This window comes from Staurois parvus, unplaced genomic scaffold (assembly GCF_062004578.1).
Source record: "Staurois parvus isolate SC_StPar_1 unplaced genomic scaffold, SC_StPar_1.0 ptg002749l, whole genome shotgun sequence".
Classification (NCBI taxonomy): Eukaryota; Metazoa; Chordata; class Amphibia; order Anura; family Ranidae; genus Staurois; species Staurois parvus.
Genome location: NW_028320545.1, coordinates 153,389 through 181,143, shown reverse-complemented (window position 1 = coordinate 181,143; position 27,755 = coordinate 153,389). Strand labels below are relative to the sequence as shown.

The following is a 27,755-nucleotide window of genomic DNA, read 5'->3' as shown; positions in this document are numbered from 1 at the left end:
TTCATTCCTCCGGTAGCCCTAGTGGTAGTCAGACAGGCAGTTCGCTAACTGCGACTCCCGTCCCCTTAAGGAGGGCTGCCCATCTTTATCCGGAGGAAAGTCCCTGGTGCGTCGTACTCCCCCCCTTTGGGATACAGGAAGATGGGAGCTGGGGCCAGCGCCGAGGAAAAGCATTCCCGAGAACTAGAGAAGAAACTGAAGGAAGATGCCGAGAAGGACGCCAGGACTGTCAAACTGCTCCTACTGGGTAAGACATGGAATTGGATGATAATGAAGGAAATATTGGGAAAGATCGATACAGGAGATCCCAAACAAACCCAGGGCCAAATATTATTATCATCAATATAGACGGCATTGACCACATAGACCAAGAAAACGGGATAAAAATAATCTATAAAACAACTATATCATTCCGGTAAAAGAAAAGTTAGTGAGATTGAGTTGGCGAAGGTTCAGTCGTGTGTTGTAACCACAACCAGTCATTCAAAAGGATTTCAATGTAACTCAATATAATTCAAAAAGCGCAGCCATTTTATGGTCAATGGTGATAAGGAAAGAAACAGAAACTGCAGACCCAGCCAATCAAATTCCACTTTTATTGCAGCTCACGGAAAGATAAAACCTGGTTGGATGATAATGGTTATAATTATCTCCCTTTCACTGAAGATTTCATAGATCCACATAAACACAATTCTGAAAAACAACTTATTCTAATTATAGAAGATTTCTGCATGTAGGAAATAGTCCAGGTTATCAGAATAGGTTGGCACGGTTCTCTGTGTGTCAATGGCAAGGCATGCAACTGCTATGGGGCCCCCGTTATGTTCTTTGTGCTTGTAGCAATGGCAGACCATGCAACTACTATAGGGCCCCCATTATGTTCTTTGCGTATATAGCAATGACAGACCATGCAACTACTACAGGGCCCCCATTATGTTTTTTGTGCATGTAGCAATGGCAGACCATGCAACTACTATAGGGCCCCCATTATGTTCTTTGCGTATATAGCAATGACAGACCATGCAACTACTACAGGGCCCCCATTATGTTTTTTGTGCATGTAGCAATGGCAGACCATGCAACTACCGTACTATGGGGCCCCCATTATGTTCTTTGTGTATATAGCAATGGCAGACCATGCAACTACTATGGGGCCCCCATTATGTTCTTTGTGCATGTAGCAATTGCAGACCATGCAACTATTATGGAGCCCAACTTATGTTATTTGTGCATGTAGCAATGGCAGACCATGCAACTACCATGGGGCCCCCATTATGTTCTTTGTGTATATAGCAATGGCGGACCATGCAACTACTACAGGGCCCCCATTCTTTGTGTATGTACTAATGGCAGACCATGCAACTATTATGGAGCCCACCTTATGTTCTTTCTGTGTGTAGCAATGGCAGACCTTGCAACTACAATATGGGCCCCTATTATAATCTTTGTGCATATAGCAATTGCAGAACATACAACTACTATGCGACCCTCTTAATGTTTTTTGTGTGTATATAGCAATGACAAACCAGGCCTCTTCTGTGGGGTCCTCCTTATGTTCCTGGTGTGTATGTACCAATGGCAGACCATGCAACTACTATGGGACCCACTGTATGTTTTTTTTGGTATATATGTAGCAATGACAAACCATGCAACTACTATGGGGCCCGCTTTATGTTCTTCATGTGTATGTAGCAATAGCAAACCATGCAGCTACTATGGGGCCCCCTTTATCCCAATGATTTGTGAAGGTAGTTGAAACATTTGGGTAAATAGAACTGTATATAGTTGGGGAGTCTCTAAAGGTTGATGTAAATATTATGTATCCCTGGAGGGCTGAGTGGGGGTTGGAGAGCAGGGGCAGACTGACAACTCATGGGGCCCCTGGGCAATAGGGGATCATGGGGCCCCTGTGTCCTTGCCCAAACTCAAAAAAGCCTATGAAAAAGGTACCAGGGGCATCTCATGGGGCCCCCTACTGACCCCGTGCCCTCGGGCAGTGCCCGAGTTTCTAAATGGTCAGTCCGCCCCTGTTGGAGAGGCAGGGAGCCCATTGTTGGTTACACATAGGACCCTCCTGCCCCAGCATACCATGTAAATATTGGCTTGTGCTTTGAGGAAATACGTCGCCTGTGCTGCTGTAGGGTAGGTCATCCAGTAGGGTCATCCCAAGGGGAAGCGGTGCAGTGAAAGAGCCCAACTAGCCCCTTTTTTTTTTGGAAAGGATGGACCTACCAACAGCCTGTAGGACCCATGTGAACCCTCCATGAGGTTACTATCGCCAGCAGCTCCCCTGAGAGGCCATGTTCATGTACACTTTAGCAGTACTTATCCTTGAAGGGGACGATGTTGAGTCAAGCAGCACAATTATTGAGTCCTTCAAGAAATTAGCAGCATATCTACGGCAAAAGGATTTTTTTGTTCTTTGCTTCTAAATAAAAATCAGCATTTAGAACCTTGAAAAAAAAAAAAAAAAAAAAAGCAGACGGATATTTCCAGCCTGACACTTTCACTGCATCACCTAATAGAAAATGCAGCAATGTCTCCTGTAGTCGGTCTGAGATTTGAGTTAGGACGTTAATCCCTCGAAGGTTTACAAACAGATTAAGGGCAGACACATCTCCTCCATTTCAGTGTCAGGGAACTGGCACCTTGAGGACGGTAATCTGATAGTATTAATGGTAATGCCATTTGGTAACTGAAACAACAGCAGACGGTAACGATGGCGGATTTATGGACGAAGACAGAAACAGACTCACAGTTGGGAGTTTCGATTTCTAGAAGATTTTAGACATTTATCAAAATTAATAAATTCAATTAGCAAGTTTATCTATTCATTTTAATAAATGTCTAAAATCTAGATATCGAAACTCCCAACTGTGAGTCTGTTTCTCTCTTCGTCCATAAATCCGCCATCGTTACCGTCCGCTGTTATTTCAGCTACACCCCCACCCGCTTCCGGCCCAAGGGTCAATTGTCTTCTTGGCTCACAATGGCTAATGTAGCTATGAGAGTGCTAAGTGACTTATATTCTTTTATAAGAAAAACACTCCAACAAATATGCACATTAGGGGGTGTATTTATAAAGAAAGAAACTAATTTTGCATAGCTGTTCATCTGTTGAACCTGTTAATTTGTTTTGTGCAATGGGGCAAAATTGAATGTCCTCAGGCTATATTCTCTGCAGATCGAATGTGTGAATGGGAGATATAGGCTTTGTGGCCACTAGATGGTGTTGACTATCATAGGTAATGAGTATGCCCCTTACATAGTTGGCCGGAGGGAAGAATGTCCCCTACATTGGGGTCAGTGGGAAGAATGCCCCTTACAAAGTTGGCCGGAGGGAAGATGTCCCCTACATTGGGGTCAGTGGGAAGAATGCCCCTTACATTGGTAGTCAGTGGGAAGAATGCCCCTTACATAGTTGGCCGGAGGGAAGAATGTCCCCTACATTGGGGTCAGTGGGAAGAATGCCCCTTACAAAGTTGGCCGGAGGGAAGATGTCCCCTACATTGGGGTCAGTGGGAAGAATGCCCCTTACATTGGTAGTCAGTGGGAAGAATGCCCCTTACATTGGGGGTCAGTGGGAAGAATGCCCCTTGCATTGGGGATCAGTGGGAAGAATGCCCCTTACATTGGGGATCAGTGGGAAAAATGTTCCTTACTTTGGGGGTCAGTGGGAAGAATGCCCCTTACATTAAGGGTCAGTGAAAGGAATGCCCCTTCCTTGGTGGTCAGTTGGAAGAATGCCCCTTACATTGGGGGTCAGTGAGAGGAATGCCCCTTACATTGGGGGTCAGTGGAAAGAATGTCCCTTACATTGGTGATCAGTGGGAAGAATGCCCCTTACATTGGGGGTCAGTGGGAAGAATGCCCATTACATTGGGGGTCAGTGAGAGGAATGCCCCTTACATTGGTGGTCAGTGGGAAGAATGTCCCTTACATTGGTGGTCAGTGGGAAGAATGTCCCTTACATTGGGGGTCAGTGAGAGGAATGCCCCTTACATTGGTGGTCAGTGGGAAGAATGTCCCTTACATTGGTGGTCAGTGGGAAGAATGTCCCTTACATTGGTGATCAGTGGGAAGAATGTCCCTTACATTGGTGGTCAGTGGTAAGAATGTCCCTTACATTGGTGGTCAGTGGGGAGAATGCCCCTTACATTGGTGGTCAGTAGGAAGAATGCCCCTTACATTGGTGATCAGTGGGAAGAATGCCCTTGCATTGGTGGTCAGTGGAAATGATGTCACCCTTACCGACAGCCAAACATATCATGCCATGCCAATGCTGCTAAGTGGTGATGACCCCAGAACTATCCAGGCATATTGGAGATCAAGCAACCACAGCTCATGGAACCTCAAGAAACCTCTTGAGGAACCCTGGTTGAGAATACCTGTTGTAACGTGTGTGGACAGCATCACACACAAGTGGAAGTTGAGTGTGTCAGTATCCTTCACTGTTGAGTTTTACATTGATATACTTATACACAATACCTAACTCCGGCCAACAGCCTGAAGGGACATTACCAGTTCTGGGAGATGAATATGCTGATCCAGCTATAACTCCTCTATCTCATTAAACCTGCTCTGCCCTTGGGAGGAGAAGCTTAGAGGGAACACCTTGAGTAGAAGGTCAGGGGCCTAATCCCAACTGGACACAACTTACTATGTAAAGTATGAGTGATATATGCTCTCAGATATTACAGTTATTGTGTATGATCCATTCTGAGGAACACAGCTTTTTAAATGTTGAACTTTTAGTAGGCTATTCCTAAAGTCCGCTATTTATAAACACAACAGAAACAACTATTTGAGGGCACGGGTGCCCAACGGAAAATATGTCGGATACCATCTATCATACAAAGGTGCATACCAGCAAACTTTTAATTTTATGCAAGAAATAGATCCCTCCATTGTCTCTGGTACATCCACGGTCTATAGAAGTGGAGATCTGTGCTCAGATCCAAAGAGCTTATATATTGATATATAGATATATATATTGAAGTATTAAATGGGTACGACCACATGTGCAGACTTAGACCTGTGTAACCCTCTGCACCAGGGGTGGACTGACAACTCATGGGGGCCCTGGGTAATAGGGGATCATGGGGCCCCTGTGTCCTCGCCCACACTCAAACCACACCCAAAAGAGCCTATGAAAGGTACCAGGGGCATCTCATGGGGTCCCTTACTGACCCCGGGCCCTTGGGCAGTGCCCGAGTTTCCGTATGGTCAGTCCCCCTTCTCTGCACACTGATATACAGCCTTTCTAGCAAGCATTTGCCCATAACAAGAATTCTTGGTTCACAGATGTCGAATGCATCAAAATGATCCCTCTCTAGCCTACTGAGTAAAGTGAACCCCTATCTGGCCAACTCCATCAAAGTAGTCTCTCTCTCTTACCAACCGTGTCAAAGTGATCCCTCTCTGACTAGCTGTGTCTAAGTGATTCCCCCCTGGCCAATGGCATCAGAGTGATTCCTCTTTGGCCAATGGCTTCAAAGTAATCTATCTCTGAACAATGGCTTCAAAGTGATTCCTCTCTAGCTAAATGTGTCAAAGTGATCCCTATATGGTTAACTGTGTCAAAATGATCCCTCTTTTACCAACTGTGTCAAAGCAATCCCTATTTGGCCAACTGCATCAAAGTGATCCCCCCCCCCCCAGCCAAATGTGTCAAAGTGATCACCCTCTGCCCAACTGTGTCGAAGTGATCCCCATCTGGCCTATTGTGCCAAAGTGATCACTCTCTGGCTAAATGTGTTAAAGTGAACCTTCTTTCGCTAACTGTAGCAAAGTGATCCCACTCTAGTAAGTTGTGTCAAAGTGATCTCTTTCTGATCAACTGCATCAAAGTGATCCCTCTGTGGCCAACTGTGTCAAAGTGATCCCTTTCTGGCCTATTGTGTCATTGATCCCACTCTAGTCAACTGTGTCAAAGTGATCCCTCTCTGGCCAACTGTGTCACAGTGATCCCTATCTGGCCTATTGTGTCAAAGTGATCCCACTCTAGTCAACTGTATCAAAGTGATCACCCTCTGCCCAACTGTGTCACAGTGATCCCTCTCTGGCCAACTGTGTCACAGTGATCCCTATCTGGCCTATTGTTTCAAAGTGATCCCACTCTAGTTAACTGTGTAAAAGTGATTTATTTTTATACAACTGCATCAAAGTGATCACCCTCTGCCCAACTGTGTCAAAGTGATCCCTATCTGGCCAACTGTGTCAAAGTGATCCCTGTCTGGCCAACTGTGTTAAAGTGATCCCTATCTGGCCAACTGTGTTAAAGTGATCCCTATCTGGCCAACTGTGTCAAAGTGATCCCTATCTGACCAACAGCATCAACGTGATGCCTCTGTGTCCAACTGTGTCAAAGTGATTCCTTTCTGGCCAATGGCTTCAAATTGATCCCTCTCTGGCTAAATGTGTCAGAGGAATCCCTCTTTAGCCAACTACATCAAAGTGACCCCTCTCTGGCCATTCCCTACTCTGCTGTGCAAAATGCCAAATACTTATTTGTGTGCAGAATACCTTTCTGGATATATAGTACCCATATGGGTCACCAGGCATCGGATCAATACTAAGAGATAAGTATATTCAGATTTTGTTTAAATAAATCCAGATACGCCGCCCTCCCCCCTTTATCATGGGATCTTGATGAGTACTAAAACTTGAAACCCAATTCAACTGAAAATGTCTCGGTGAGGAACATCATTCCGTCCAAAATCCGGATCAGTTGAGGATTTTCCCTACAAATGTATTTAAAGCCCGTGCTGTACATGTGGTTGGAACTTGGAGATGTTGCCTATACTGGAAACTGAAATAATGTGAACCAAATATATGAGTTGTGGGAGATCCAAGACTTTATAGGAACAGCATTTGCTCAAAAGTGGAAAGCATTAGCCAGGAGACAATTGCCAATCGGCCACAACTGGCCCCTGTTGCACCATATTGGGGTGGCACCTGAAATTCTAATGGCATCATCTTTAAAATTGCAAGCCAGCAATCCAAGCTGGGGGAAGACTACACCTCTGGGGACATCACTGGGGATGTTTACTGGCAGGGGACAGATCCCCGAAAATGGGGACACCTCCTGGCAAACAGGGACGGATGGCCACCATACCATGTACAATACTTCTTGTATGTTCCTGCGTCCATCAGGATGAGGATGAGGATAATGTATGCAGATCCACATCACATGTATTGACACATTCTCCTTTCAGAATTCATATAAATCATACAGAAATATAAAATGTAAATATTAAAAAATGTTATGTATTATTTGTATGGAATCATTGAAAGATATAGCTGACCGTTATCAATATTCTGTGCGTTTACAGGAGCTGGTGAGTCCGGAAAGAGCACCATTGTAAAGCAGATGAAGTAAGTTTACTGTTTACATATTTCAGCTCTTTGGTAGTCCTTATGGTATATATATATATTCTCTCTCCAACCAATCTGACCTCTTGCAATTCACCCCCCTTCCAGTCCAGACACTTTCCCCCCCTTCCAGTCCGGACACTTCCCCCCCCCCCCTTCCAGTCTGGACACTTTCCCCCCCTTCCAGTTCGGACACTTTCACCCCCTTCCAGTCCGGACACTTTCCCCCCCTTTCAGTCCGGACACTTCCCCCCCCCCCCCTTCCAGTCCGGACACTTTCCCCCCCTTCCAGTCCGGACACTTCCCCCCCCCCTTCCAGTCCGGACACTTTCCCCCCCCTTCCAGTCCGGACACTTTCCCCCCCTTTCAGTCCGGACACTCCCCCCCCTTCCAGTCCGGACACTTTCCCCCCCTTCCAGTTCGGACGCTTTCACCCTCTTCCAGTCCAAACGCTTTCACCCCCTTCCAGTCCGGACACTTTCACCCCCTTTCAGTCGGGACACTTTCCCCCCCTTCCAGTCCGGACACTTTCCCCCCCCTTCCAGTCCGGACACTTTCACCCCCTTTCAGTCTGGACACTTTCCCCCCCTTCCAGTCCGGACACTTTCCCCCCCTTCCAGTCCGGACACTTCCCCCCCCTTCCAGTCCAGACGCTTTAACCCCCTTCCAGTCCGGACACTTTCCCCCCCTTCCAGTCCGGACACTTCCCCCGCCCTTCCAGTCCGGGCACTTTCCCCCCCTTCCAGTCCGGACACTTTCCCCCCCTTCCAGTCCGGACACTTTCACCCCCCTTCCAGTCCGGACGCTTTCACCCCCTTCCAGTTCGGACACTTTCCCCCCCTTCCGGTCTGGACACTTTCCCCCCCTTCCAGTCCGGACACTTTCCCCCCCTTCCAGTCCGGACACTTTCCCCCCCCTTCCAGTCCGGACACTTTCACCCCCTTCCAGTCTGGACACTTTCACCCCCTTCCAGTCCGGACACTTTCCCCCCCCCCTTCCAGTCTGGACACTTTCCCCCCCTTCCAGTCCAGACACTTTCACCCTCTTCCAGTCCGGACGCTTCCCCCCCCTTCCAGTCCGGACGCTTCCCCCCCCCCCCTTCCAGTCCGGACACTTTTCCCCCCTTCCAGTCTGGACACTTTCACCCCCTTCCAGTCCGGACACTTTCCCCCCCTTCCAGTCCGGACACTTTCCTCCCCTTCCAGTCCGGACACTTTCCCCCCCTTCCAGTCCGGACACTTTCCCCCCCTTCCTGTCCAGGCCAATTTTCAGCTTTCAGCGCTGTCACACTTTGAATGACAATTGCGCGGTCATGCAACACTGTACCCATATGAATTTTTTAGCATTTTTTGAGACAGATAAAGCTTTATTTTGGTGGTATTTATTCTCCGCTGGGATTTTTATTTTTTTTGCTATGTAAATGATATGGTCCAAAAATGTTGAAAAAAAGTGTTTTTCTGATAAAATTTTGCTAATAAATAATATTTCATCATAAATCTTGGACAAAATTTATTCCGTTATCTTTTTAGTAAAAAAAAAACCCAAATCAGTTTATTTCCAAAAATTATAATTTGTAAAAAAATTTTACAATTTTTTTTTTTTATATATTATTATTTATGGGGTTTCTTTGTTTGTTTTTTTTTACATACCGTCACCCTAGCAGTACCATGGTGACACTGTAGTACTTGTGGGGGGATGAAGATTTTTTTTTTTTACACCGATTGCTTTTACACCCATTTCTCCTTCTCTCTGGCTGCATTCTTGCAGCCATTGTGAACTACTCTGTGAGCTGTGATTGGTCACAGCTTGTCACATGGTACAAGGCTGTTGTGAATAGCCCTGTACCATGTGACCTCTGTGATCATTCACAGATTTCACACGCAGTAAGCAATGTTGCTTACTACTCTGCATGTGATCACTGATTGGCCAATCAGTGATCACATGATCTGGACCTCGCACAGAGGTCCCGTTCGACGATCGGTGTTCCACTGTGTCCGGAGGACACAGCGGGCCCTGGATCGCGGTGCTGCGTGCTCCCAGGGAGCACGCACAAGCAGGGGGCGGGGAGGCCGTTTATAAATGGCCACCTGACCCTGCACTGCCACCGTCCGGCCATTTTATACAACGGCCGGATGGGAGGTGGTTAAAGTAGACTTGTCATTAATTAGGAGATGGTATCAAAAAGTTTCAATACTAGTTTTGAAACACGCCAACAGATGGCAGCACAAGGCTGCACGCACCGTCACAGGGAGCACCGACCTTCATAAGTCAGTGTGCCAAAAGACACCGTCCTGTGTACATTGGGAGCTGTGCAACTGGTGCTATTCTGACCTTGTGCATGCACCTCTGCTATTTCATCAAGGACAGCAAGTTAGAACAAAGAGCGAACGTAAAATTCTGCGTGAAACCGGGCAAAACGCTGGATCTCCACAATGTTGTCAAAACGTCAACCTTTCAGCTGGATCTTCATCTTCGGGAAGAGGGCATTTTTTTCGGGGATTGAGCTCATTTGAAGTCTTCCTGATCTCTCGTCTTCTTCCAGCGATGTTCTTCTGTTCTTGAAACGCACGTGCCACTCAAAAAACCTCAAACGACTCATTGCAGCATCGCCGTAAACTTGACGAATCATGTCAAACGTCTCTGTGGCAGATTTTTACAGTTTTTCTCCAGAATTTCACATTTGCTCTTTGTTCTAATGCACCCGGTCAGAATAGCACCAATTGCACAGCTCCCGATATACACAGGACGATGTCTTTTGGCACACTGACTTCTGAAGGTCAGTACTCCCTGTGGCTGTGCATCCAGCCTTCTGCTGCCATCTGTTGGTGTGTTACAAAACTAGTCTCCCCTACTTTTTGATACCGCCTTGTATCTTTTCATGTTATGTACATCATGCAAGATGTTCAATGTTCATTTCTTCTATTAATTCTAGAATTATTCACCAAGATGGTTATTCCCTTGAAGAATGTCTGGAGTTTATTACCATTATTTATGGAAACACCCTCCAGTCCATGCTCGCCATCGTGAAAGCTATGAACACGCTGAACATCCAGTATGGAGACCCTGGACGACAGGTGCGAGGACCTCGATATCCATAGATACTTCCAACGTTCTTAGGATACGCCATCATTTGGTTCTGTGATAAGAATGTGTATTGGAGCATCTCCCATGTTAGCAGTCAGTGACCTTTAAAAGCCACTTGTAGAGTGATGGCTATGCCCGTTCTCAGGTATGCGGGGCATCCTGGGGCTGCATATTCTGGAATTAAGATGGTGAAGTGCTGGAATCCAAGTATGAAGAAGGTTCAAAATGAGTCCAATGATTGCTGGAATATGGCCCCAGTGGGGTCTCAGCAGTGTCCCTAGGAACAGGGCAGGGACAAAGGGGTGAGCAGGAGGGACAGCTGCCCCGGGCGCTGTGGTATCAAGTGAGATGGGGGGGGGGGCAATGCATGGAGAGTGCCTACCTACAAGCTGGCAGGTCTACTGAAAGAGGAAGAATTTTGGAGGGAATTTATGCTTGGGGGTAAGCATGCAGATTAGTGCTCAAATTTTTTTGGGAGTTGAGGAAGGAGGGGATTTTTGCTGACATGTAATGCTCATACATTTTAGTTGGGGGGGATGCCGTTTGGCATCTTTGCCCCGGGTGCTACATGACCTTGTCCCGGCACTGCCTGGGAAGTTCAATTTGTAAGGTCAAAAGTATGAGAGCCAAGTCGTAGGGATTGGTCCAAATGTCAATTTTTGCTTGTCACAACCAGGGCTGGAATGACAACTCATGGGGCCCCTGGGCAATAGGGAATCATGGGGCCCCTGTGTCCTTGCCCAAACTAAAAAAAGTGGGAAGAATGCCCCTTACATTGGTGATCAGTGGGAAGAATGTCCCTTACATTGGGGGTCAGTGGGAAGAATGTCCCTTACATTGGTGGTCAGTGGGAAGAATGTCCCTTACATTGGTGGTCAGTGGGAAGAATGCCCCTTACATTGGTGGTCAGTGGGAAGAATGCCCCTTACATTGGTGGTCAGTGGGAAGAATGTCCCTTACATTGGTGGTCAGTGGGAAGAATGTCCCTTACATTGGGGGTCAGTGGGAAGAATGCCTTTTACATTGGTGATCAGTGGGAAGAATGTCCCTTACATTGGGGGTCAGTGGGAAGAATGCCTTTTACATTGGTGATCAGTGGGAAGAATGTCCCTTACATTGGTGATCAGTGGGAAGAATTCCCCTTACATTGGGGGTCAGTTGAAAGGATGTCACCCTTACCGACAGCCAAAAAAGTCATGCCATGCCAATGGTGCCAAGCAGCGGCGGACTGACAACTCATGGGGCCCCCAGGCAATAGGGGATCATGGGGCCCCTGTGTCCTTGCCCAAACTCGAAAAAGCCTATGAAAAAGGTACCAGGGGCATCTCATGGGGCCCCCTACTGACCCCGGGCCATCAGGCAGTCCCCGAGTTTCCAAATGGTCAGTCCGCCCCTGGTCACAACAAAAGGGTCTTATCAAGAGTTTGCATCCGATGCGTTTCGGAGGCTGTGCACAGCTCCTCCTTCATCAGGGCTTAGTATTGTTGTGTGGCTGGAATGGTGGTGGTGAAGTCTGATTTTTTTTATTCTTCTTCAGCTGTGGTCAGGAGCTCATTCAACGAGTTGTCCGGCAGCCTGGGGCTGCACATAGCACAAAACAATGCTCCAGGCTCTGGCTAGCCTGCTCAGGCAATGGGGGGGGGGGGGTGTAGAAGTGGGTTTGGCCTTGAAGCCATTTATGAAGCAGGGTTTTCATGTAGTGGCACTCTGTGATGCCTATAGACCAGGGGCGGACTGACAACTCATGGGGCCCCCGGGCAATAGGGGATCATGGGGCCCCTGTGTTCTTGCCCAAACTCAAAAAAGCCTATGAAAAAGGTACCAGGGGCATCTCATGGGGCCCAATACTGACCCCGGGCCCTCGGCGGTGCCCGCGTTTCCAAATGGTCAGTCCGCCCCTGCTATAGACACGTCTCAGGATCTTCCACCTGTTTCCCATTACAGGCCATGCTAGAAGGCGTGAAACCAGATTTTCATTTTGTTTGCTGGTGCTGTAATAACATTTTTCACAAGGAGACATAAAATCTTAACAAATGTAATGATAATCTGTGATAATCGGTGTCGATCCTCCTGCTGATGACCCTTTCTTCTCTTCCAGGACGATTCCCGTAAGCTATTGCATCTGTCAGACACCATTGATGAGGGCACCATGCCCAAGGAGATGTCAGACATCATTGGGCGCCTGTGGAAAGACACGGGCATTCAGGCGTGCTTTGACCGCGCATCTGAATATCAGCTCAACGACTCAGCGGGATAGTAAGAAACTCTCATATTGTGTTATCTGTTGTATGGTATGAATGGGAGCCCATTGGGAAGAGTATTCGTTCACTTCCTGCCCAGCGATGGTGGACCCCAAAACTGGAAATCCAACGGCTGGTTTTGGAAGGAGCGGAAAAAGGTTACAACCTTGGTCAAGTTTCTGTGTCCCCATTGGGGAAATTCGCCCCACTTCCTGTATGCTCACTGTAATGGAACCGGACCCCGACTGCACTTGGGTATTTCCGATAGACTCCCACTTCTCTGTCCGAACACAGATCCACGGACACCACCGCTGACCATACTAGGCTAGACGAGACCAGTCTTGTATTAAACCAGGAAATAGACTTCTTTATTTTAACACAGACACAAGGTATATACATTCAAGGGAACAACCCCCCCTCCCTGCATAAGGACACAGGGCAGGGCAAACCAAATCTAGCAACAAGAAACACATCAGCAGACACCCCCCACCAAGCCAATATACAAACACATACATCCCATAATAGTTTGCTCCCAAGAAAGACACACAATAGAACAACGGGATGCACCACATAACACCAAACAATCCACAACCCTCACCCCACCTAGACATGTCTACACAATATTAGGACAGATCACCCTGCACCCCTAACAGGCACAGGGTGACTTACACATAAGAGGGATATGGGGAGCTGAGACAGGGGTCTCCCACCCCTCCAAAGTGAGCTGTGTTCCACGGGCCCCCCACCCAAAGTCACTCCCATCACACTCACAGGGATAGGAGGAGGAGTCACAGCAACCTCCTGCAGATTCTTCTTCAAGCTTTGGGGGGTAATGACCCTATTCCTGGCTTGTAATAATCCATAGAGGTCATATTATTATTGTTATGGTTACTTTAACCACTAGACCTCTGCAAGGTTTTACCCCCTTCACTACCAGAGCATTGCTAGTCAGCACTACGCTACTTTAACTGGTAATTGCTCGGTCATGCAACACTGTACCCAAATGGAATTTATATCATTTTTGTTTTCACACAAATAGAGCTTTCTTTTGGTGGTATTTGATCACCGCTTGGTTTTATATATTTTTTTCTTTTTAACAAGACGGAACATTTTGTGAAAAAAAATTCTACTTTCTGTTATAAAACAGATCCAATAAAATCAAATTTCTTCATAAATTTAGGCCTAAGTGTATTCTGCTACATGTCTTTGGTAACAACCAAACTGTGGTTTTGTGGACAGTATACTATTGGGGACACTATACTATTGGGGGCACTATGCTATTGGGGACACTATACTATTGGGGGCACTATACTATTGGGGACACTATACTATTGGGAACACTGTACTATTGGGCACACTATACTATTGGGGACACTATACTATTGGAGACACTATACTATTGGAGACACTCTACTATTGGGGACACTATACTATTGGAGACACTATACTATTGGGGACATTATACTATTGGAGACACTCTACTATTGGGGCACTATACTATTGGAGACACTATACTATTGGGGACACTATACTATTGGGGGCACTATACTATTGGGGACACTATACTATTGAGGACACTCTACTATTGGGGACACTATACTATTGGGGACACTCTACTATTGGGGACACTATACTATTGGGGGCACTATACTATTGGGGGCACTATACTATTGAGGACACTATACTATTGGGGACACTATACTATTGAGGACACTATACTATTGGGGACACTATACTATTGAGGACACTATACTATTGGGGACACTATACTATTGAGGACATTATACTATTGGGGACACTATACTATTGAGGACACTATACTATTGAGGACATTATACTATTGGGGACACTATACCATTGAGGACATTATACCATTGGGGACACTATACTATTGGGGACACTCTACTATTGCAGGCACTATACTATTGAGGACACTATACTATTGGGGACACTATACTATTGAGGACACTATACTATTGAGGACACTATACTATTGGGGACACTATACTATTGGGGGCACTATACTATTGGGGACACTATACTATTGGGGACATTATACTATTGGGGACACTATACTATTGGGGACACTATACTATTGAGGACATTATACTATTGGGGACACTATACTATTGGGGACACTATACTATTGGGGGCACTATACTATTGGGGACACTATACTATTGGGCACACTATACTATTGGGAACACTGTACTATTGGGGACACTATACTATTGGGAACACTGTACTATTGGGCACACTATACTATTAGGGACACTCTACTATTGGGGACACTATACTATTGGGGACACTGTACTATTGGGAACACTGTACTATTGGGGACACTATACTATTGGGCACACTATACTATTGGGCACACTATACTATTGGGGACACTATACTATTGAGGACACTATACTATTGGGAACACTGTACTATTGGGCACACTATACTATTGGGGACACTATACTATTGGGGACACTACACTATTGGGGACACTATACTATTGGGAACACTATACTATTGGGGACACTATACTATTGGGAACACTGTACTATTGGGCACACTATACTATTGGGGACACTATACTATTGGGAACACTGTACTATTGGGCACACTACACTATTGGGGACACTATACTATTGGGAACACTGTACTATTGGGCACACTATACTATTGGGGACACTATACTATTGAGGACACTCTACTATTGGGGACACTATACTATTGGGGACACTATACTATTGGGGACACTCTACTATTGGAGACACTCTACTAATGGGGACACTATACTATTGGGGACACTATACTATTGAGGACACTCTACTATTGAGGACACTATACTATTAGGGACATTATACTATTGAGGACACTATACTATTGGGGACACTATACTATTGAGGACACTATACTATTGGGGACACTATACTACTGAGGACACTATACTATTGGGGACACTATACTATTGAGGACATTATACTATTGGGGACACTATACTATTGGAGACACTATACTATTGGAGACACTATACTATTGAGGACACTATACTATTGGGGACACTATACTATTGGAGACACTATACTATTGGGGACACTCAACTATTGGGGACACTCTACTATTGGGTACACTATACTATTGGGTACACTATACTATTGGGGACACTATACTATTGGAGACACTCTACTATTGGGGACACTATACTATTGGGGACACTCTACTATTGGGTACACTATACTATTGGGGACACTATACTATTGGAGACACTCTACTATTGGGAACACTATACTATTGGGGACACTGTACTATTGGGGACACTATACTATTGGAGACACTCTACTATTGGGGACACTATACTATTGGGGACACTATACTATTGGGGACACTATACTATTGGGGACATTATACTATTGGGGACACTATACTATTGGGGACACTATACTATTGAGGACATTATACTATTGGGGACACTATACTATTGGGGACACTATACTATTGGGGGCACTATACTATTGGGGACACTATACTATTGGGCACACTATACTATTGGGAACACTGTACTATTGGGGACACTATACTATTGGGAACACTGTACTATTGGGCACACTATACTATTAGGGACACTCTACTATTGGGGACACTATACTATTGGGGACACTGTACTATTGGGAACACTGTACTATTGGGGACACTATACTATTGGGCACACTATACTATTGGGGACACTATACTATTGAGGACACTATACTATTGGGAACACTGTACTATTGGGCACACTATACTATTGGGGACACTATACTATTGGGGACACTACACTATTGGGGACACTATACTATTGGGAACACTATACTATTGGGGACACTATACTATTGGGAACACTGTACTATTGGGCACACTATACTATTGGGGACACTATACTATTGGGAACACTGTACTATTGGGCACACTACACTATTGGGGACACTATACTATTGGGAACACTGTACTATTGGGCACACTATACTATTGGGGACACTATACTATTGAGGACACTCTACTATTGGGGACACTATACTATTGGGGACACTATACTATTGGGGACACTCTACTATTGGAGACACTCTACTAATGGGGACACTATACTATTGGGGACACTATACTATTGAGGACACTCTACTATTGAGGACACTATACTATTAGGGACATTATACTATTGAGGACACTATACTATTGGGGACACTATACTATTGAGGACACTATACTATTGGGGACACTATACTACTGAGGACACTATACTATTGGGGACACTATACTATTGAGGACATTATACTATTGGGGACACTATACTATTGGAGACACTATACTATTGGAGACACTATACTATTGAGGACACTATACTATTGGGGACACTATACTATTGGAGACACTATACTATTGGGGACACTCAACTATTGGGGACACTCAACTATTGGGGACACTCTACTATTGGGTACACTATACTATTGGGTACACTATACTATTGGGGACACTATACTATTGGAGACACTCTACTATTGGGGACACTATACTATTGGGGACACTCTACTATTGGGTACACTATACTATTGGGGACACTATACTATTGGAGACACTATACTATTGGGAACACTATACTATTGGGGACACTATACTATTGGGGACACTATACTATTGGAGACACTCTACTATTGGGGACACTATACTATTGGGGACACTATACTATTGGGGACACTATACTATTGAGGACACTCTACTATTGGGGATACTATACTATTGGGGACACTATACTATTGAGGACACTATACTATTGGGGACACTATACTATTGGGGACACCATACTATTGGAGACACTATACTATTGGAGACACTCTACTATTGGGGCACTATACTATTGGAGACACTCTACTATTGGGGCACTATACTATTGGAGACACTCTACTATTGGGGACACTATACTATTGGAGACACTATACTATTGGGGACACTATACTATTGGAGACACTATACTATTGGGGACACTATACTATTGGGGGCACTATACTATTGGGGACACTATACTATTGAGGACACTCTACTATTGGGGACACTATACTATTGGGGACACTCTACTATTGGGGACACTATACTATTGGGGACACTATACTATTGGGGGCACTATACTATTGGGGGCACTATACTATTGAGGACACTATACTATTGGGGACACTATACTATTGAGGACACTATACTATTGGGGACACTATACTATTGAGGACACTATACTATTGGGGACACTATACTATTGAGGATATTATACTATTGGGGACACTATACTATTGAGGACACTATACTATTGAGGACATTATACTATTGGGGACACTATACCATTGAGGACATTATACTATTGGGGACACTATACTCTTGGGGACACTCTACTATTGCGGGCACTATACTATTGGGGACACTATACTATTGGGGACACTATACTATTGAGGACACTATACTATTGGGGACACTCTACTATTGGGTACACTATACTATTGGGGACACTATACTATTGGAGACACTCTACTATTGGGGACACTATACTATTGGGGACACTCTACTATTGGGGACACTCTACTATTGGGGACACTCTACTATTGGGGACACTCTACTATTTGCGACACTCTACTATTGGGGACACTATACTATTGGCGACACTCTACTATTGGGGACAATATACTATTGGGGACACTCGTATAGTTCTCTAGTGCCAGGATAAGGTCATGTAGAGCCCAGGGTGAACATGCCAAATTACATCCCCCCCAAAGATATATGAGCATAATGTGTCAGCAAAAATCCTCTCCCCCCCCCCAAAAAAAAATCTATCACTAATGTGCATGCTTACCACCTAAGCATAAAGTCCCCCTCCTCCCATTACAAATCCACCCCCTACTGAAATCCCCCCTCCCAGCACAAGTTTTTGCCCCCTATCCCCCAGCTCAAATCCTCTTTCTCCCCATATGCCCCAGAAAAAATCTCCCCTCCCTCCAATCTCCCTTCCTATCACAAATACCCTCTAATTATCAATACTAGTATAATTCCCTCTCCAAAAAAATTGCCCCCTCCCAGCACAAATCCCTTCCCGCTCCCTACCATATCACCTTTTCTAGCACAAACCCCTCAAATCCTCCCTACCAACTCAAATCCCCTTCCCCCTCCCAACACAAATCCCCCAAATCACCACTCCTAACACACCTCTCTAAATTTCCCCTCTTAAAACAATTCTTAGCCCCTGCCACCCCCCCCAAATTCCCCCTCCCAACACAAATCCCCTATTCCCAATCTCCTCGTGGTGCTCCTCTACCTCACATGATACCACAGTGCCCAGGGCAGCCGCCCCTCCTGCCCACCCCTGTTCCTGGCCCTGAGAGTTCAGATACGTTTTCATACAGACACTATACCGGTAAAGGCGGTGATCAACGACTTATAGTGTGACTGGATAGTGTGGCGCTAACAGACACGGGCTGGGAGGGTCACTAAAGTCTGGGACACATGGGCCAAGTATTAGCCACTGGGCTGGTTCAACAGAAACATTTGGCCTGTGTGTTGGGCAGCCTGTCCGACATACTGCCTGTCTGTTGAATGGGCATGCTGAAAAAAAAACAGCCAATGGTGGTGGTGGTGGGGGGGCAGTCCCCCTGTCAGAACACAAAAGCTAAGCAAGGAGATCGATGTACTAAGACTGCTTAGTTAGTACAACGAGCTCCTCAGTTGTTTTTTTTTTTTTTCGTTCAGCCCGCTGTCAGTGCATGCTGGGCTTAACTGTCACTGACATTGCTAGTGACAGTTCAGTGATGAGTGATAATACTCTGCACTGTATCAATGACATTGGCTGGGAAGGGGTTACCATCCAGGGGAAGCCAAGGGGTTAACTGTGTGCCTAACAAGTGTAATGTGTGCTGGATTACTCACAGATCTGGCTGCTTTTTCTCCCTGAATTTAGAGTTGATTTCAGGGAGAAGAAACAGCCAGATCGCTGTCTGTGTACAGAGTTCTGTGTGTTTGTAAACACACAGAACTCTGCGCTGTGATAGGCCACAGCCAATCAGCAGGTATAGAGCCAAAATCATTGGCTGAAAACTACTGACAAACTCATGCTGTGTCCAGTCACAGCACAGGTCTGCGGAGGGTGCGTGTATGTGCGCCCGAAAACCTAGAAACAGGCGGCGACCTGGAAATCTGGGCAACCTGGAAACAGAGGCTCAGACATGAATGTTAGCAATCTGATGTGAACCCTTTACAGCCTAACCCAGCGGTCTCCAACCTGCGGCCCACGGGCCAAATGCGGCCCTTTGCCTGCTTTTATCCGGCCCTTGGAGCACAATTTCATCCACTGATACCAACAATGGGACATAGTTTCCCCCATTGACACCAATAAAGGGGAGCCATTTGACCCAATGACACCAATGATCGGGCCCAATGACACCAATGATGAGGCACAATTCATCCCAATGACACCAATGATTGGGCGCAATTCCTCTCAATGACACCAACAATGGGTCACAATTCCTCCCAATGACACCAATGATGGGTTCCAGTTCTTCCCAATGACGGTTCACAATTCCTCCTAATGACACCAATGGGCACAATTCCTCCCACTGACACCAACAATGGGTCACAATTCCTCCCACTGACACCAAAGATGGGACATTGTCTGTTCCCACTGATGTCAGAACATTTTCTACTCCCAATAGCCAAAGTCTGCCCCCCTTAAAGTCTCAAGGACAGTAAAGTGGCCCTGTGTTAAGAAAGTCTGGAGACCCCTGGCCTAACCAACCGGCAATGCTCACCTTCATCACTTCCATATATCACTCTGAGTATCACAGTATACAGTTAGAGAGGTTGGATGATCCTCCTCACCTGTGACCTTTTTTTTGGCTTTTAGTTACCTGAATGACCTGGAGAGACTTGTGACCCCAGGGTATGTACCCACCGAACAGGATGTGCTCAGGTCCAGAGTAAAGACCACCGGTATCATTGAGACACAATTTGGCTTCAAGGACCTCAACTTCAGGTAAAACATTTGGTTGCATGGAGTCTGTACATACTGTTACCAGAGCCATTGGCCACAGGCTGGAATGTGACTTATAGAAAGGTGCCCGAGCCCTTAATGTCAAAGTCCAAGATACCATGAGAAGGAAATAAGAACAGATTTATTATTCTAAAGACTTTCTACATTGTAGCTCAAAATCTTTGATGAGTGGCAGCTTTATTTACAAAGCCTGGGACTAGCCCTGGAAATCAACTGACGTCATCAGACGGCGTGTTGTCTCCTTGCAGGATGTTTGATGTGGGAGGTCAGCGATCTGAGCGTAAGAAGTGGATCCATTGCTTTGAAGGTGTCACCTGTATCATTTTCATTGCTGCACTGAGCGCCTACGACATGGTCCTGGTGGAGGACGATGAAGTGGTGAGTAACACAGAAAATCGAGGAACGTTCTGGTGTGTAGACCTGAATGGCCTGAGAGACTTGTGACCCTGGGGTATGTACCCACCAAACACTGGACTATCCCCTAGGGCAATGCTAGATGGCTGGAACCCAAAGTTGAAGATTGTATAACAGTGGTCTCCACACTGCGGCCTGTGGGCTAGGTGCAGCCCTTTGCTTGCACTATCTGGCCCCTTGGGCATTGTTACTCTCACCAATACAAATCTCTATTCCTCCAAACTGACACCAACAATAGGGCACTATTCCTCCCACTGACACCAATGATGGGGCACCATTCCTCCCACTCACACCAATGATGGGGCACCATTCCTCCCACTCACACAAATGATGGGGCACCATTCCTCCCACTGACACCAATGATGGGGCACTATTCTTCCCACTGATACCAATGATGGGGCACTATTCCTCCCACTGACACCAATGATGGGGCACTGTTCCTCCCACTGATACCAATGATGGGGCACTATTCCTCCCACTGATACCAGTGATGGGGCACTATTCCTCCCACTGACACCAATGATGGGACACTATTTCTCCCACTCACACCAATCATCGGGCACTATTCTTCCCATTGACACCAATGATAGGGTACTAATCCTCCTACTGATACCAATCATGCAGCACTATTTATCCCAATACCAACAATATCACTATTGCTCCAACTAACCACTGGCACAATGCATTTTTTTACTCCCACTGTCCACCAAGCTGGAGGCATTGTTTACTCCCACTGACTCTATTCCCACTGGCCACAATCTGACCCCGTAATGTCTGATGGACATTAAACTGGTTCTTTGTTTAGAAAGTTTGGAGAGCCTTGGTGTGGAAGATAGGTTGGTGTAGGGTCCATTTGTTGGACCTAGACTGATGAGGGACCAGGTGGGGTATTGGTTCTCGTGAAATTGGTGTATGGTGGGTGAGGAGTGCATTTTACAAAGGATCTTTGTGTTAAAAATCCAAAAACATTTAATTCCCACTGGTCACCGGTAACATTGGAATATACTATATGTGAAATTTAGTCGAAAAGGATACTTTTAAATTGCTGCTCAAGACTATCTAGTCTACGTGGTTAACGTGTAAGATGACTTCAGTCTTGCACCACTCCACAAGCCACCACCCACCGGGTCTTAGTCATAGAGGTACTAGGTAGGACATTTTACATCAACAGTAGGACCTATGACTAGAGGGGTTTGAAGAATGGGTTGCACTAGACCTCCAAAAACATTGGTTGTATTTTAATGATAACCAGTATGAAAAAAGTTTTTGGAACTTTAACACAAAGTCTCGTGACTCTTTGTTAAAGGTGTTTCTCATCCACCAAACAGCAAACTGGGGAAACTCAGCTTCTTCCAGGGGTAGCCCCTGGCCGGTTATATGTTTCTCATGTCTTCTTCTCTCTGCAGAACCGAATGCATGAAAGTCTTCACCTTTTCAACAGTATCTGCAACCACCGTTACTTTGCCACCACCTCCATCGTACTGTTCCTCAACAAGAAGGACGTCTTCACAGAGAAGATCAAGAAGGCTCACCTTAGCATCTGCTTCCCAGACTATGACGGTAAGACCAGGGAAAGTTGGGAAAAGAATCAATGTTAAGCAAGGACAGGGGCGGACTGACAACTCATGGGGCCCCCGGGCAATAGGGGATCATGGGGCCCCTGTGTCCTTACCCAAACTCAAAAAAGCCTATGAAAAAGGTACCATGGGCATCTCATGGGGCCCCCTACCGACCCCCGGCCCTCGGGCAGTGCCCGAGTTTCCAAATGGTCAGTCCGCCCCTGAGCAAGGACATTACAGGATAATATTTTTCCCCAGGGCTTTTTTTCTCTGAGAATAGGTGCTGGAACTCCCCCCTTCTGCGTCACCCCTTGTCTCCTCCCACTACCCACCTCTGAGCACCCTCCTTTGGTTACACCCCCTGCCAACCTCCCAATACCACAGAATACAGAACCAATTATCATTTTTCAGTGCTAAGTAATTAGTATGGAATTTGGTAATGATAACAAGAAAAACAGTAAAATAGATCCCTTGCAGCTAGCAACAATAGAACCCCTCAGCAACAACAGGTCTCCCACACAACAATAGACCCCTGCAACAATAGACCCCCCAGTAACAAAATACCACCCCAAAAGTAATAGACCATCCCCAGCAACGACAGACCTCCCAGTAGACAGCATCAATAGACCCTCCAGCAGCCAGCAACAACAGACCTCTCTCTCAGCAGTAGATCCCTCCAAGCAACATAAGACCCCCCCCCCACCAACAATAGATCCTAACCAGTAACACTAGACCTGCCCAGTAACAATAGACCCCCATGCAGAAACAGATCCCCACTAGTGACAATAGATCCCCCAGCAGCCAGCATCAATAGACCCTCCAACACAACACCTCTTGCCATTATACACATTCAATATTGGAAGTGCTGGAACTGCGTTCCTCTGAGTTCCTGTTGGAAAAAAAGCCCGCTTTTCCCACACATAATATTGTGTGGGAAATGTATAAACGGGAAATTTACTAATTTGAGGATTTGGGGCCCAAGGGTGTGTTGCTCAGGGCTTTGCAGATATTCAAAAAGACTCAGGGAATCCATGGGCACATTCTACAGTGAATTGTTGAGACATGTCTACAGGTGTGGACCAGGGGCGGACTTACCATTCGGACACTCGGGCACTGCCCGAGGGACCGGGGTCCGTAGGGGGTCCCATGAGATGCCCCTGGTACCTTTCATAGGCTTTTTTGGGAGTGGTTTGAGTGTGGGCAAGGACACAGGTTCCCCATGATCCCCTATTGTCCAGGGGCTCCATGAGTTGTCAGTCCGCCCCTGGTGTGGACATATTATTGGTATAGTCCTGGCTAAATATTGCTTGAACATTGAAGCTATAGACATCACATGAAAAAGAAACAGGGAAAGGGTTCTCTGCTTGGTCATTCTCTGATAAGGAGATTTGTTGTTGGCACTTTAGGTAACTAGCATGGGTACAACTATAGCGGGCCATGCAACTGTTGTGGGGCCCGGAAGTACAAGGGGCCCGGCACTGACTTTTATTAGTATTTGTCATGTGACCAGTTTCTCTTAAGCAATGTGTTTTACTAAATGTCACGACAGGTATATTTCAAGCCCCTCCATGCCAGATGGTGAATTTGCATTGTCATTGATATGTTGCAGGTCCCAACACATACGAGGACGCAGGAAATTATATCAAGACACAGTTCCTGGAACTGAACATGCGACGAGATGTAAAGGAAATCTACAGTCACATGACCTGCGCCACCGACACGGAGAACGTCAAGTTCGTGTTTGACGCGGTCACAGACATTATCATCAAAGAAAACCTAAAGGATTGTGGTCTGTTCTAGGTAGGTATGGAACATCCAAGTCCTGTATGGAAAGCATATTTGCTTGTATTTTCTTTAGCGAGCGAGTGGTCAGTCACAAGGCATTATGAGGAAGATAGGCAGAGAGCCATGATGGTTCAGAAGCGTCAGCCTCCATCCTTTCAGGGGAAACCAAAAGTGATAAAACAGATTTCTCAAAGCTATCTGAGCCTTGTTCTCTCAGATCTGAAGGATCTCCATAGACCGTTTATCTTCCCTTCATCCAGATCACAATGACTGGAATGGGAGATGTCTTCTAATGTATAAGGACCTCTATATCCTCGTTTAGGATAGTTATGGCTGTTTCCCCATTATAATATGTGAATAATGCCTATACTGGCCAGTGATGTCAGTGAGGTTCAAGAAAAACAGGAGAAACATACCAAATGCTCAGAAGACAATACGTTTTGAGGGTCCTTTTCATCAAGGCTTAAAGGTCATTTGCGGGTAAAGCAAATATCCTCCTTTGCAATGGGGTCCCTTCTCTAGTCTCCTATGCTCCATGTGTAGACTGTTCCTCAATGTCCTCATGTCCAATGCAGGGCTTTGGGGTCTGGTTTGCCCTTGATGACATCAGAGGATGTCTAACCACTGGAGAAGAGGATGCAGAGACCAGTCCTACAACCCAGAGGAACTAGACCTGAACAAGAAGTTAACCCTTGTAGCATGGGGTAGCTCCACTGCAAAAGAGTGTTTTTGTTTTTAGCTTTAAAGGGTTTTTAAGACCTGATAAAAGTGGCCCGTTGGAACCCCAAAAATGTGTTCCTTGGCCCCTATGAAATAAACAATTTATATTCTCTCAATATTTGTATAACACTCCGGGTTTTATCAATGCCTCTGAGATTCTACCTGAAGCATCCCATAGAGGCCCATTTGTGAGCTACCAGCCAGAAACCTTGTACAGTTCATCTCCTTATACCAGGAGATTAATCTACATTTGGATCTACCTCCCACCTCCATCTCTCATAGCGATTGGGAAGTAGCTGCATAGATGCCTTGCACAGTCACTGGAAGACACTCAACTCAACCTTCCAATGCAGGCTGTCACTAGCTAGATTACAAATGGTCAGGGGAAGGTAGAGGAACATTGAGCTCAAATGCCAATCCTGTCCTACTTTCTATATGGTCTCTCAACATTTGGTCTGGTACTTCTGTTTTTTAATTGTATCTCTTGGTTTTCCAATGGTCAGGGAAGGTAGAAGAACATTGAGCTTCAATGCCAGTCCTTCCATTGCCATATCATATCATCCTTTCAATGTAGGCTGTCACTAGAAAGATTCCCAATGATCAAGGGAAGGTAGAGGAACATTGAGCTCAAATACCAGTCCTGCATTGCCATCTCATCCTTTCAATGTAGGCTGTCACTAGCAAGATTCCCAAAGATCAAGGGAAGATAGAGGAACATTGAGCTCCAATGACAGTCCTGCCATTGTCATCTCATCCTTTCAATGTAGGCTGTCACTAGCAAGATTCCGAATGGTCAATGTAGGTCAGAGTACATTGAGCTCTATTGCCGGTTCTGCCAGTCTGAAATCATCATTTCAGTGTAGGCTACCACTAGAAAGATTACCAATGGCTGGGAGATGGTAGCAGAACATTGAGCTCCATTGCCAGTCCTGCCAGTGCAATTTCATCCTTCCAATGTAGGATGTCACTAGCAAGATTACCAATGGCTGGGAGAAGGTAGAGGAACATTGAACTCCATTGCCAGTCCTGCCAATGCCATCTCATTCTTTCAGGGTAGGCTGTCACTAGCAAGATTTCAAATGGTCAGGGGAAGGCAGAGGAACATTGAGCTCCAGTACCAGTCCTGCCAAGTGCCTTCTCATCCTTTCACTGTAGGCTGTCACTAGCAAAATAACCAATGGTTGTCAGAAGGTAGAGGACAATTGAGCTCCATTGCCAGTCCTGCCAGTGCAATCTCATTCTTTCAGGGTAGGCTGTCACTAGCAAGATTTCAAATGGTCAGGGGAAGGCAGAGGAACATTGAGCTCCAGTACCAGTCCTGCCAAGTGCCTTCTCATCCTTTCACTGTAGGCTGTCACTAGCAAAATAACCAATGGTCGGCAGAAGGTAGAGGACAATTGAGCTCCATTGCCAGTCCTGCCAGTGCAATCTCATCCTTCCAATGTAGGCTGTCACTAGCAAGATTCCCAATGGTCAGAGGAAGGTAGAAGAACATTGAGCTCCATTGCCAGTCCCATCCTATAAAGAGTGTTTTTTATATCCCATCTTTCAACAGTCATCTTTATCTTCTCCTTTTTTTGTGTCTCCCAAACAGATCTCCACAGAATTTTTACAGAGGGTTTGGCCCTAAAAATCCATACGCCCTTCCACCCCGATCAGCCTCTCAGCTCCGGAGAACTGTGACCTGCCTCTCAGAAGACCGAGAAGAGACGCAGAACCTGTTAAAAACTGTTTTGATTAAACAAAAAAAGCACAAAATTAGGGGGTGCAGATTGAGAACCCTCAGTGGCCCCAATACTATTTATATCTCCCCCCACTAGCTTGTATTCCTTCGCAACCAAAGTGGTTAGCTTGCTAGGAAAGTGTCCAACCATTGCTAAAATCTGCACAGACTGTAGACTTTTGTCTTATTGTTTGCACAATACCCTTCATACATTCAGCAAAAAGAAAACCATAAGGCGCGACTGTCTTAGCTGATGAGATGCTCGGTGTTGGATGAAAATGACCAACAGCTGGAGAACCAATGACTTCACCCATCCAGAAGTTAAAGGGGCACCTCATAATGGGAGCTGCCAGTCTGTTGATAATGCACATTATTTTAGCAGGTTGGAAAACACCTAAAGATGTGACCCTCCAATATTTTCCCGGTGACTGTGATGGAGAACACAGGAGATTCAGTGCTTTATGTCACCCCAGTTATCTTCCCAGTCTACGGGTCTATCCGGTTCCCGGTTAGCACTGTAGTGAATCTTCATTGCAATTTCTGTGCTCAAGAAGAAATATTTAGCTTGTTCCCCACATCTTAAAAACATGCAAATGATTCCAGTCTGGCCCCACCTACTTAGATCCGGTAGAAGGTTGACCACCTCGCTCTCTTTTAGTGTTTTTGTCTTCTATGTATTTATTTTTATAAGTAAAATGAATTAATTGTACTTTCTCCCAATGCAGGGTCCGCAGTCAATTGTACAGTTAGACTGTAGCTGCTCTGTACCCGGCTTACCATACAATAAATGCCGTTGTTAGGCAGAATGA

General features: G+C 45.8%; 1 protein-coding gene across 1 annotated transcript; it reads left to right on the top strand.

Moving 5' to 3' along the window:
- LOC149429349 (guanine nucleotide-binding protein G(t) subunit alpha) lies at nt 1–27,755 on the top strand. Its single transcript, XM_089666514.1, has 9 exons — nt 1–247; nt 7,335–7,377; nt 10,307–10,448; nt 12,557–12,714; nt 20,599–20,727; nt 20,994–21,123; nt 22,566–22,719; nt 24,328–24,518; nt 26,818–27,755. Exons 1-8 carry the CDS (start codon nt 142–144, stop codon nt 24,516–24,518), a joined length of 1,053 nt encoding a protein of 350 aa, XP_089522640.1. The 5' UTR covers nt 1–141; the 3' UTR covers nt 26,818–27,755.

Excerpts from the sequence above, each read along its gene's own strand:
- LOC149429349 (XM_089666514.1), top strand. The coding sequence starts at position 142 with ATGGGAGCTGGGGCCAGCGCCGAGGAAAAGCATTCCCGAGAACTAGAG. Across the intron at positions 10,449-12,556 it reads ATGGAGACCCTGGACGACAG|GACGATTCCCGTAAGCTATT; the intron begins GTGCGAGGACCT and ends CTTCTCTTCCAG. Across the intron at positions 12,715-20,598 it reads CTCAACGACTCAGCGGGATA|TTACCTGAATGACCTGGAGA; the intron begins GTAAGAAACTCT and ends TTTGGCTTTTAG.